The sequence below is a fragment of the Mercenaria mercenaria genome, chromosome 14, assembly GCF_021730395.1.
Source record: "Mercenaria mercenaria strain notata chromosome 14, MADL_Memer_1, whole genome shotgun sequence".
Lineage (NCBI taxonomy): Eukaryota > Metazoa > Mollusca > Bivalvia > Venerida > Veneridae > Mercenaria > Mercenaria mercenaria.
In genome coordinates, this window is record NC_069374.1 from 60,622,600 (window position 1) to 60,636,120 (window position 13,521).

At 39.4% G+C, this 13,521-nt stretch overlaps 1 protein-coding gene across 4 annotated transcripts in view; it reads left to right on the forward strand.

Moving 5' to 3' along the window:
- Nucleotides 1-13,521, forward strand: part of LOC123527010 (E3 ubiquitin-protein ligase MIB2-like) — a 37,481-nt gene that overhangs the window by 20,219 nt on the left and 3,741 nt on the right. For all 4 annotated transcript variants that reach the window (XM_053523641.1, XM_053523643.1, XM_053523642.1 and 1 more), the window contains exons 17-28: nucleotides 270-463; nucleotides 1,020-1,124; nucleotides 2,035-2,139; nucleotides 4,882-5,050; nucleotides 6,982-7,100; nucleotides 7,579-7,739; nucleotides 9,570-9,726; nucleotides 10,304-10,458; nucleotides 10,962-11,091; nucleotides 11,429-11,531; nucleotides 11,879-11,952; nucleotides 13,243-13,394. In XM_053523641.1, the coding sequence (XP_053379616.1) occupies nucleotides 270-463; nucleotides 1,020-1,124; nucleotides 2,035-2,139; nucleotides 4,882-5,050; nucleotides 6,982-7,100; nucleotides 7,579-7,739; nucleotides 9,570-9,726; nucleotides 10,304-10,458; nucleotides 10,962-11,091; nucleotides 11,429-11,531; nucleotides 11,879-11,952; nucleotides 13,243-13,394 (1,624 nt within the window). The remainder of the gene's footprint in view (nucleotides 1-269; nucleotides 464-1,019; nucleotides 1,125-2,034; nucleotides 2,140-4,881; nucleotides 5,051-6,981; nucleotides 7,101-7,578; nucleotides 7,740-9,569; nucleotides 9,727-10,303; nucleotides 10,459-10,961; nucleotides 11,092-11,428; nucleotides 11,532-11,878; nucleotides 11,953-13,242; nucleotides 13,395-13,521) is intronic.

The following is a 13,521-nucleotide window of genomic DNA, read 5'->3' on the forward strand; positions in this document are numbered from 1 at the left end:
TTCCCGATGAAAAGATAACTTTTTATTACATAAATACCTACACGTATATATAATGTACATATTATGAATTTGATACGCACCTGATATGAATTCAAGCGTCGGTGTATGGAAAAATGTTGACGTTTCCAGTACCATTGTAACTTAATGGGGAATAGAAATGAAACCTTTAAGGCTTGTGATAAATGTCATATGGTCAATTTAAATGATCTTGTAGCAAAAACGAGCCATGTTACAATCATCAATAATTATCTTTACACGCTTTTCAATAGAACTTGATCTAGAAGTCAAACCACCTGAAGCATCTGCAGCAAAGAAAACTCCCACAAAGCCCCAGGTAGACGATAGTGTGGACAAGGAAGCTGCGAGGTTCAAGGAAGGAGACAAAGTTAGGATAGAGATAGATATTGATGTACTGAAGATGATTGAAGACAACAGAGGAGCCTGGAACGATCATATGACAGAGGTTAGTATTTTTTACTCTACCCTGCTAATTTCTATAATGAACTTGTCCATCTTTTAATTTGGACAGAACCATTAACTTTTATAAGGGGTGCTTTCCAAACAAATATTGGCTGAATAAAGAACAGTATAGATTATCATTATGATGAGACTGTACAGATGTGCAGGCTGATCAAGATCTACACTGGTCGGAAAGGCATAATTAATCATGTCCAGCATGATAAGGGTTAATTTTGGAAAAACATTTTTTTCAGAACCAGTAATTTGACAACTCTAATATTTTACCGAACTTTATTAAATGTTCATAAATGATATTTCAAATTTCTAAGTAGTAAATCAATATCATTGACTGATATATACAATAATGTCACGAGGCTTGTTATATTTTATGTAGTTTTAGATTATATTCAAATGTATTTCATGTAGTAGGACTTACTTCAAATATATTTGTTTTCTATCACTATCTCTAACTAAATTCTAACCAAATATTAAGAGTAAACATTAACAAAATGTAGTTTACCAGAAATTGTTTTTAGTCTGGCGTTTTGTGTATATTTCAGTGTATTGGTAAGACAGGAGTGGTGATTGTTTCAAAAGGTAATGACATCACCGTGGACTTTGAGAGCGCTGGTCGCTGGACTTTCCATGAGTCTGTTCTTAATAAGGTATGAACATGGACATTGTTAAAAATGTGAAAAGAACGAAAAATGTGTACCGTTCACTAGATAGTAAAACATTTCTGTTTCTTCATGTGAGGAAGCCATCCAGCTAGCTTACGGAAGGCCAGTCGTTCTACCCATGTGACCGCTCGTGATGAGATAATGCACGGATGGGCACCTGGGGTCTTCCTCCACCATCAAAGCAGGAAAGTCGCCATTTGACATATAGTTGTGTCGGTGCGACAAAATAAAGAAAGAGATTATTTCTGTTTTCTATGTTCGTTTGTTAATCTATTCTAATATGAAGAAATTTTAGTATTGCGATATCCATCATAACACTTACTATAGCTGAAACGCTCTATAAACAATAATTGAGCCGTGCCATGGGAAAACCAACATAGTGGGTGTGCGACCAGCATGGATCCAGACCAGCCCGCGCATCCGCGCAGTCTGGTCAGGATCCATGCTGTTCGCTAACAGTTTCTCCAATTCCAATAGCCTTTAAAAGCGAACAGCATGGAGCCTGATCAGACTGCGCGGATGCGCAGGCTGGTCTGGCTCCATGTTGGTCGCACACCCACTATGTTGGTTTTCCCATGGCACGGCTTAATTATTCACGTGGTGCTGTTGAAATAACCGTCATCTTATCAGACAGACAGACAGACGGGCAGATAACTTTATTTTCACCCAAGGTATTATACCATACTACATGAGGATATGCAAGTATGTTTGGATAAAGCCAAATCTAGTTCTGGTAGGAATCAGCAAAAAAGAGTACAATCAATTGTTAACATATACATGTATATCAAGCTTAACTAAGTAACAAAGTTATTATATTTCATATCAAGTATAACATATTTTATAGTGTTTTTTCTTTTCCTTCTCAAGAATGTAAAATGTGTTTTCGTTGCTAAAGGTACGCGAGTTTGTGCCAGGTGAAGTGGTGAAAGTTAATGACAGCGTTGACCACGTCCGGATGTTACAGACTGACCGGGGAGGTTGGAACGAGCTTATGGTCAAGGTAGGTTTAAGCGACATAAATCTTTAGGAAATCTTTCATTTGGGAGGGATGTTTGGCATGTCTTATAATGGACAGAGCCGGAGTTCCCGAACAGTGCGATAATTAAAATATCAGGAGCCTTCTCTGATTTACTTTTCTATGGAAAAAAGCTACAGATGGAAAAAAATTAAAATACTGATTCTTTTCTAGTTGATGAGTTTACTGTTTTCTTAACATTGTTTAGTGGTACTTAAACTAGAGATATTATTGAACCATCTATTTTTAAACCATCTCATGGTTATAGAAAGGGTTTACTAAAAGATTCAAACAGATCATGATATGCCCAAGGTTAGAGAGCTATCGTGAAATTATAGGTATTGGGATTCATATTCCATTTATATGAACAAGTACTTGAAATTTAACACAAGTCGGAAATATCAAATTAAACGTGACAAAATTGAGCTGCAAGCAGAAATTAATACGTCAAGATTTTAGAAATGAACACTGAACTACAAGCTGCATTTTTAGCTCACCTGTCACATAGTGACAAGGTGAGCTTTTGTGATCACCCTTCGTCCGTCGTCCGTCGTGTGTCCGTGCGTGCGTCCGTCCGTCCGTCAACAATTTCTTGTCTGCACGATATTGGTTTCATTTATGATTTTATTTTAACCAAACTTGCACACAACTTGTATCACCATAAGATCACGGTCCCTTTCTTGAACTGGCCAGATCCCATTATGGGTTCCAGAGTTATGGCCCCTGAAAGGGCCAAAATTAGCTATTTTGACCTTGTCTGCACAATAGCAGCTTTATTATGATTTGATTTTTACCAAACTGGCACACAACTTGTATCACCATAAGATCTTAGTTCCTTTCTTAAACTGGCCAGATTCCATTATGGGTTCCAGAGTTACGGTCCCTGAAAGGGCCAAAATTAGCTATTTTGACGTTGTCTGCACAATAGCAGCTTCATTTATGATTTTATTTTAACCAAACTTGCACACAACTTGTATCACCATAAGATCTCGGTTCCTTTTTTGAACTGGCGAGATTCCATAATGGGTTCCAGAGTGATGGCCCCTGAAAGGGCCAGAATTAGCTATTTTGACCTTGTCTGCACAATAGCAGCTTTATTTATGATTTGATTTTTACCAAACTGGCACACAACTGGTATCACCATAAGATCTTAGTTCCTTTCTTGAACTGGCCAGATTCCATTATGGGTTCCAGAGTTATGGCCCCAGAAAGGGCCAAAATTAGCTATTTTGACCTTGTCTGCACAATAGCAGCTTCATTTATGATTTGATTTTAACCAAACTTGCACACAACTTGTATCACCATAAGATCTCGGTTCCTTTTTTGAACTGGCGAGATTCCATTATGGGTTCCAGAGTGATGGCCCCTGAAAGGGCCAGAATTAGCTATTTTGACCTTGTCTGCACAATAGCAGCTTCATTTATGATTTGATTTTAACCAAACTTGCACACAACTTGTATCACCATAAGATCTTGGTTCCTTTCTTCAACTGGCCAGATTCCATCATGGGTTCCAGAGTTATGGCCCCTTGAAGGTCCAAAATTGGCTATTTTGGCTTTTGCAGCCATATAGAGACTTCATTTATGGTTTTATTTGATGCAAACTTCCAAAATACCTTCAACAACAAGAAATCTTGGATTCCATGACAAATCAGATCTAATCATAGGTTCCAGAGTTATTTTATATCTGATTACCTCCCCTGATTGTAATCAAAATGGATTTATATCAGTAAGTACTTACAGGACTTATTTGAAATTTCATTATTGTTATTAGTTGGACTGAGACAATCAGGGTAGATAACTAAGGACTGATTTTATGTCAGATTACCTACCTTTATTTCAAATTAAAATTGTTATATCTCCAGAACTAATGAAGATACTGATCTGAAATTTCATTTATGTCAACAGGTTTATTTGGCAGATCCTTCTTTTGTCCACTTACAATATTTATTTTTTTAATTACTTCCCTTTTACGTAACTATAAATAGCTTATTTTTAGTAACTTTTTTTTTATTATTGGCCATAGGGAAAACACGAGACCAGTTTTCTGTGGTACAACCTGGATGGTACCTCCAATTTTTAGGTGTATTTTAACATATCTATACCTTGTAAGATTTTTTTTTCTTTTTGGTTAAATTTCTTCTCTTTGTTTTTCCTGTCCTTTGGACTTAGATATTTTTTCTGAGGACCTTCTTGTCCTCGAGTGCAATGATAACAGGTGAGCGATATAGGGCCATCATGGCCCTCTTGTATATAATTATATTATATATTTTTGAAGTCAGACATACACTATAAAAATAGATCAGCCTACAAATGAAATCCTACGTGATGCTTTGCATATCCAAGACAAACCTTATAGATGAAATAATATTGATTGCTAATTTTAGAAAAGCTCATAGCTAAATAGGGAGAGCGCAGATCTACGGATCGCGTGGGGTTCGATCCCCAGACGAGGCGTATGCTCTCCGTGACGATTGATAAACGACATTGTGTCTGAAACCAAACGTCCCCCACCTCTGATTCATGTGGGGATGTTGGCAGTTACTTGTGGATAGCAGGTTAGTCTTGGTACAGAATCCAGGAACACTATTTAAGTTAAACTGACCGCCGTTACATGACTAAAATACTGTTTACAAATGCTGCTGAGCCCAAAACAAATGAACAGATGCTAACGCTAAAGTTATTGCAAAATCTTTCAAATATCAGAATTTCAAATGTTATGGTCCAGGTTATTGGAAGAAAAGGTACGGTAGAGGAGATTGACGAAGACGGTGACGTTCAAGTTTCATTTGGAGATTATACCTGGACCTTTAATCCCGAATGTCTGGGCCCTGGTGATGGAAAGGCTGATCATATCGGATATAAAGATGATGATCCCGGTTTGAAACCACCTGTTGGTTAGTATAAATTGCCTTTACATGATTCTGAAACTGTTTGTTTTTAATAACAGGTTACTACAGGATTACCTATCTGATGCTTTGATTGATATACTAGGGTGTATTCAGCTTGTATTCTTTTAAGTGAGGTAAATATACGCGAAAACCGTTAAGAATAAGCGTGTTCTAATCTATTCATTTGTATTGAAATATTATGTTTTTGGGCCTCCTTGAACGTGTGGTAAAGGTAACTGCCTTCGAATTTAACCTGTCCGTCCCCAACCTGTGTTCAAAACTCCACTAGCGATGTAGGATTCTTCGTGTGGGGAAGCCGTCCTTCTGTCTTACCGAACATCGGTGGTTCTACCCATGGGTCACCCGCTTTCTCCTGCCTGAAACAGTGCCCGGAACATCGATGGTCTTACCAACGTGTTTCCTCGTGCCCGAAACAGTGCCCGCAACATCGGTGGTCCTACCAACGTGTTCCCTTGTGCCTGAAACAGTGCCCGCAACATCGGTGGTCTTACCAACGTGTCCCCTCGTGCCTGAAACAGTGCCCAGAACATCGGTGGTCCTACCAACGTGTTCCCTCGTGCCTGAAACAGTGCCCGGAACATCGATGGTCTACCCATGGGTCACCTGCTTTCTCCTGCCTGAAACAGGGCCCGGAACATCGATGGTCTTACCAACGTGTTCCCTCGTGCCTGAAACAGTGCCCGGAACATCGATGGTCTTACCAACGTGTTCCCTCGTGCCTGAAACAGTGCCCGGAACATCGGTGGTTCTACCAATGGGTCACCTGCTTTCTCCTGCCTGAAACAGTGCCCGGAACATCTGTGGTCCTACCAACGTGTTCCCTCGTGCCTGAAACAGTTCCCGGATCATCTATGGTCTTACCAACGTGTTTCCTCGTGCCTGAAACAGTGCCCGGATCATCTATGGTCCTACCAACGTGTTTCCTCGTGCCTGAAACAGTGCCCGGATCATATATGGTCTTACCAACGTGTTTCCTCGTGCCCGAAACAGTGCCCGGAACATCTGTGGTCTTACCAACGTGTTTCCTCGTGCCTGAAACAGTTCCCGGACCATCTATGGTCTTACCAACGTGTTTCCTCGTGCCTGAAACAGTGCCCGGAACATCGGCGGTCCTACCCACGTGCTCCCTCGTGCCCGAAACAGTGCCCGGAACATCAGCGGTCCTACCCACGTGCTCCCTCGTGCCCGAAACTTTGCCCGGAGCATCGATGGTCCTACCCGAGTACTCCCTCGTGCCCGAAACAGTGCCTGGAACATCGGTGGTCCTACCCACGTGCTCCCACATGCCTGAAACAGTGCCCGGAACATCGGTGGTCGTACCCAAGTACTCCCACATGCCTGTAACAGTGCCGGAACATCAGTGGTCCTACCCGAGTACTCCTTCGTTTCCGAAACAGTGCCCGGAACATCGGTGGTCCTACCCACGTGCTCCCTCGTGCCCGAAACAGTGCCCGGAACATCGGTGGTCCTACCCACGTGCTCCCTTGTGCCTGAAACAGTGCCCGGAGGGTCTACTAAATCGTCTTGGTATAACCCAGCAACAGAATATGTCGGGTCAATATCATAATTGCTATATAGCAATATAATTGTATTCTTTTAAAGTACAGTCAAACCTGTGTTAAAGACCACCTCTGAACAGAGATCACCTGGCTCTAAAGACCACTTATGCTGTTTCCCATTTTAACATTTACAGTGTGTTTTAACTTGTGAATAAATACCACCTCCCAATAAAGACCACATTTTGGCTCTCCCGAGGGTGATCTTTATAGACAGGTTTGACTGTATAGTTAAAAAATTATTTCACTGCTAAAATATCTTGATGCCATAAACTGAAAGCATCAAACTACAAAGATGTAAGATCTGTCTTCAACAACTGAATATTGAACAAATAAGTTATTCCTGATATTTTCAAACAGTAAAAGAACAGCGTAAAGAACCAGAGACTGATGAGGAGAAGATGGAAGATCTATTCGAAATGATAATAACTGGAGAGACAGAGAAAGTCAACAGGATAATACAGAAAGAACCACAACTGGTAACATTTACTAGTGCATAGCACATATAATTTTAAGTACTTGCTATTTTAAATTGATTTGGTCGATTAAGATTTTTTAAATTGAATGTTTGTTTTCTGGCAGAGATGGTTGTCTGACTTTTTCAGCATATCGAGGTTTTGTAATGTCATTATTTGTCAGAAAATTATGCTGTACAGTTACAGTTAAACTAAAGAATCAAATATGTTTGGGACCTGTTGTGGCTGAAAGTGCGTACTCTAAACATCCAGGTGTGTAAAGGTTCTTATATGCTACCACATAACACTCACTCAAACATTATGTAGTAGGGTGTTGCGACCTTTGAAATGGTTCGCCTTTCTTGTTAAAGCTCTGTCCTTAATTACCAGCATGTCGATTATTGTTATTTTTAACGTTCACTGTCATATTAAGCAGAATGATACTTGAGCGTTAAAAGAAAAGCGGATATTGGACTCTGGTTATTGGCCGTTTGTTTTACAGATGTTAATGGACTTGCAAGGAAAATTTGCTGTTCATCTTGCCTGTAAGAATGGACAAATAGACGTGCTGAAGGCAATGTTTAAATGTGCCAGCAAGGAAGCTCTTTTGGAGATATCTGATTCAGAGGAGAAGATAACCCCTCTACTGGCTGCTGTCAGTGGGTAAGTGTAGCTGAGAATGGTCAGATAGACAAACTGAAGGCATGTTTAGTATTTTAGGTGAGAAATGCGCGATTGAAATTGGTTTAGTATATTTTTCCGCTCATGAACATGGTTCTCATAGTATTCCTAGGGGTAGGGTATAACATGTACAGTGGCTTTTTCTTTCTGGTCTGGTGCCAGTATCTGAAATCTTGATACCTTGACCATGAGCTCATTCCAGCTTCCCCGATCAGAGAATTTAATCCCGCTACTGGCTGCTGTCACTGGGTAAGTGTAGCTGACAATGGTGGGGTAGACACACTGATGATAATGTTTAAATATGCAAGTAATAGTACTTTGACAAATATCTGAATAATTACAGCTGAATGTCGTGAGTCCGCTCATTTAGTGTCGTTGACTATCAGAATGCAGAATTGCTTTAACTTGTATTTATGGATGTGTTACGTTTGTTTACAATGGAATGGAAAAAATAGCATATGAAGAATGCATTAAATTAATATTTGCATAATTTATGTTGATCAAGTGCATTCTTTTTAATACCATGTGTTATTCAGTTATATGTACATTGTATTTTATTCACACTATCTTTTACATAGTAGTAGGGTTCTAACAGTACTTACTCCTTTAGCTCACCTGAGCCAAAGGCTCATGGTGAGCTTTTGCGACCGCTCAATGTCCGTTTCTTCTTCTTGAAAACCACGGAGCAGAATTACACCAAACTTCACAGGAATGATCCTTGCGTAGCCCCCTTTCAAAACTGTTGAAAGAATTGAATTCCATGCAGAACTCTGGTTGCCATGGCAACCAAAAGGAAAACTTTAAAAATCTTCTTGTCCAAAACAGCAAGTCGTAGAGCCTTGATATTTGGCATGTGATATTATCTAATGGTCCTCTATGAAGATTGTTAAAATTTTGCCCCTGGGGTGAAAAGAGGTCCCACCCCGGGGAGTCCCAAGTTTTACATAGACTTGTATAGGAAACAACTTTGATAATCGTCTTGTCTTAAACTGCATGACAAAGGCCTATGATATTTGGTATGAAGCATTGCCTTGTGGTCCTCTACCAAGATTGTTCAAATTATGCCCTTGGGATGAAAAGAGGCCCTGCCCCAGGGGGTCTCAAGTTTTACATAGACTTATATAGGAAAAAAACTTTAAAAATCTTCTTGCCTGAAACTGCAAGGCCTAGGCTTTTGATATTCGGTATGTTTCATTGCCTTGTAGTCCTCTTCCAAAATTGTTCAAATTATGCCCCTGGGGTGAAAAGAGGCCCTGCTCTGGTGGTCCAAAATTTAACATAGACTTATATAGGGGAAAAAATAAAAATCTTCTTTTCTGAAAGTTCAAGGCCTAGGCCTTTGATATTTGGTATGTAGCATTGCCTAGTGGATCTCTAACAAGATTGTTCAAATTATGCCTCTGGGATGAAAAGAGCCCCCCCCCCACCCCCCACGGGGGTCACTTGTTATATGAGTTATATAGGAATAAATACTTCAAAAATTATCAGAACATATTTCCTAGACTGTTTATTTATAATTACCTGATGACCCCAAGCGATTAGGGGTCACTTGACTGTGACCTTGACTTACTGACCTACTTTCTTGTTTTTTTTAAGGTACAGCCTTGAAATTTGGATGACATGTACAGTTTTGCGCACCAGTCTTAAAACTGACTTTCAGTGACCATGAATATGACCTACTGACCTATTTTCTAATATTTTAGCGTCAGTTTGCCATTTGAAACATGTGGCTCTTATTACTCAGGTGAGCGATTCAGGGTCATCTTGACCCTCTTCTTTTGTTTGCTATAAGTTAGTCTTATTATTCTTCAGTGAGCAGATAGACATGGTGAAATTCCTTGTTGAAGAAGGTGCCAACAAAAAGGCTGTTAATCATAATAAACAGGGGGCAGTACAGATGGCTGTTGCATGTAAAAATGTTGCCCTGTTGAAGGTGCTGAGAGATCTCGAATTCGACGTCAATCAAAAGGTTACTTTAAATATATACACCATATTTAATTGCTATGACAGATAAGTTGCCAGCGTGATCTGTTCTTTTATTTGTTAGGCTATTTAGCAGATTAATGCATCCGAATGGAACATGATTTATTTATTGCAATATAGAAAGGAGTATTGTTTTTGTATTGCAAATGAACAGATTTGAAATTGATGGCCACTAAATTAATTAACGCTTGAAATTAATACAGTTTTTACAGACTACATTAAGCTGGTTTTTATTTACATTTAATGCAAGTCGGATCTCCATTGAATGTTTTTATATACACTTGTTTAAACATTTGAGCCGCGCCATGAGAAAACCAACATAGTGGCTTTGTGACCAGCATGGATCCAGACTAGCCTGCGCATCCGCGCAGTCTGGTCAGGATCCATGCTGTTTGCTTTTAAAGCCTATTGCTGTTAGAGAAACTGTTAGTGAACAGCATGGATTCTGACCAGACTGCGCGGATGCGCAGGCTGGTCTGGATCCATGCTGGTCGCAAAGCCACTATGTTGGTTTTCTCATGGCACGGCTCATTTCCCAATCCTATGTCGTTTTTCACGAACAGGATCTCTTGAAACAGTCCCCAGTTGTTGACGCCATTGTTCAAGGCAATGAGGAGATAATTGACATCTTACTGGACTGGCCAGACTTAGACATACAGTTTACAGATAGTATCGGCTTCTCTCCTTTCTTCCTGGCATGCAGAAAGGGCAACCTGAAGTAAGTTAAAAGCATTGCCCTAGCGTCTACCTAAAGTCTACCCGTTTAGCATAGTAGGGAGAGCGCAGATCTATGTATCGAGGGTCGTGAGTATGATACCCGGGCGAGACGTATGTTCGTCGTGACGATTTGATGAAAGACATTGTGTCTGAAATCCTCCGATCTCCACATTTGATTCATGTGTGGGAAGTTGGCAGTTACTTGCAGAGAACATGTTTGTAATGGTACAGAATCCAGGAACTCTGGTTAGGTTAACTGCCCGCAATTACTAAACTAAAACACAGTTGAAAAACGGCTTAAGACCCCAAACAAACATCTATATACATGTATCACAAAAGTTATCTATATCTTTTGCATTTGGAAGGTCGATTAAGAATTTCCGTCATTACTGTTTCTTTCTTAAAGGTTTAGTAGCAACACATTGACATGTTGGCAGTACAACGCTTGTTCGAAATATGGTTTCAGTCGTAGTTTAAATTTAAGTTTTCTGTTTCCCTTTTTAGAGCTGTGCAGAAAATACTTCAGAAGCGCATGATGGAGATAAAAGAACGTAAAGAGCAAGACGGTTATACTGGTCTACATCTCGCCGCCTTTAATGGAAATAAAGACGTCGTGGAATTCCTTATCAAACAGGTAGACTAAGCTAAAGTTAACTTTAAAAGAGTAGTTATTCCGAAGTAATTGCTTACTTCAGCAGAATCAACTATCTGGAGAAGGAGCGTTTAGTTTTATAAATTTACGTTGATATGCCTCGTAGTTACGGCCACAGGGCCATCGTAGGCTGAAGTTGTTTCGGTTTGTACAAATACATAAAAAACTTTATGTCAAGAATATTATTCCTGATAGCACGAATTGTTAAACAGAATGAAGGCTACGACTTGAAGAACAATGCTTTTCCCAAGTATTTTCATGATAAAGTCCATAGCGAAAGATATCGATATGATTGTGTGTACTTACTATTCTATTTTAGCCAATGGTTGAGATAGACTGCTTGACAAAAGAAGAAAGAACACCTCTTCATCTTGCCTGTGCAGAAGGCTTCTTTGATATTGTGACAGTACTTTTAGATGGAGGTAATAGACATGTTGTTTCAGTGCGGAGATATTTCTTCTTCTTTGTCTTGTAAATGCCCCCAACGAAAATTTATTTGAGTGTTATAATAGAACCTAACAGACGTGACTTATATACACTCTTCTGTATCTTAGTACGCTTGTTGAAAATTATCCAGTGTAAACATTTAAAAAGCAAATACATTATATAACATTTAGGTGCCTGTATCGAGACGGGACAGCGGCCCAATTATATACATGTATTCGATATTTTGAATTTCAATCACAGTAGTATGTGTAGGCCATCAATATATACCGAGGCAGGATAGAAAGTCCAGATAAAAGGTTGACTTTCTTTGTTTATGTTGTAGGTGCTAATATTACCATCTGTGATGCATCAAAGAAGAATTCGTTGCATATCTATCTAGAGGGGGCCGGTGCTAAAGTAAGTAAATTGAAAGTTTAACGTTTTTAGTCGGCATTTCCTTATACTACCTTGATAGTGTATAACGTAGACGTTCAGGACGAGTGTACTTTTAGAAGTCGGAGTTAGATCGTGATATATAGGTCTATGTACAATTCTCAGTCATTTTTCGTCTATAATGCGTTTCAGTAAAACGCAGAGAAACAGATTCAGGCTTGTTTCGCTCGACACTTTTTCAGCAAAAAGAAATCTCAGTCAGATATCCTCAATGATAACGTGTTCCCGTGCATATGCGAGGACGCATCCATTTCATTATAAAAGATAAAATAACAATTCATATTGCACAAGTCAAAAAATACGTATACTAGTATAGCAAAATAGCTCAGTGGTGTAAACTGCAGATACCAACTCGTTTTGTATGAGTTCGAATCCTCGGGGCGATTTTTTAAATTTTTTTTCCTTTTGTTTTTCCAGTCTGTTTACAATTCTGTTCCCATAATCTTCGTTTCTTTCTTTGATGGTTTGTATTTGAATATATGTCATTATATAACATTATGTTCGTTGTATCGGATCCGTTATTGCGATCGTGCTTTACGACACCTTCCCCGAGCATCCCCGCAAGTAATTGCTAGAGATACACATATATCTAACATGGGTGTGTAGGATAATATAGGAAACACTATTTATTGTACAAAACTTTTACGAGTACATGATATGAGCCGTGCCATGAGAAAACCAACATAGTGGCTTTGCGACCAGCATCCGCGCAGTCTGGTCTGGATCCATGCTGTTCGCTAACGGCTTCTCTAATTGCAATAGACTATGAAAGCGAACCAGACTGCGCGGTTGCTGGTCGCAAACCCACTATGTTGTTTTTCTCATGGCACGGCTCAATTATCTTTATGATATGTATGGTTGTAAGAGAAAAAAAAGCATGGTAGAAATCTAACAAAATCTACGACTTTTCTATATCTGTTTCATCTGATTTGATCAAGCCTCAACTTCTGCTATTTATTTTTGAAGATCATGATACATGCCATGCTCGTCGTTAAATAGTTACGACACTGTTGAGTGGTTAAGGTCGCTGGCATCAAATCACGTGTCCCTCACCGATGTGGGTTTGAGCTTCACTGGGGGCATTGAAGTTTTCATGTAAGGAAGCTATCCAATTGGCTTACGGAAGGTCAGTGGTTTTACTCAGGTGTCCGCCCGTGATGAAATAATTCACGGAGAAACTCCTTGGGTCTTCCTCCACATGACATAATTGTGTCGGTGCGACGATAAACCCAAGAAAAAAGCTTATATTTGCAGGACACAGAACAAGTTGCGGACTTCACACGAATGGTTGAATATCTGATAGACAATGGTGTATCAGCCGATGGTCTTGACGAGGCAGAGAAACGACCTGCGGAGTATGTCAGTGAAAGAATGAATGAAACATACCAAAGTATCGTTGCGAAAAGGTATGTTATAATTTACTTGTATTATCAGAGTGATAAAATAGAAATATAAAACAAATGTGATAAATTAAATATATAACACAGTGACTGTGATGAATTGAAAATATAACATCATTCTAATGTTAAAAAT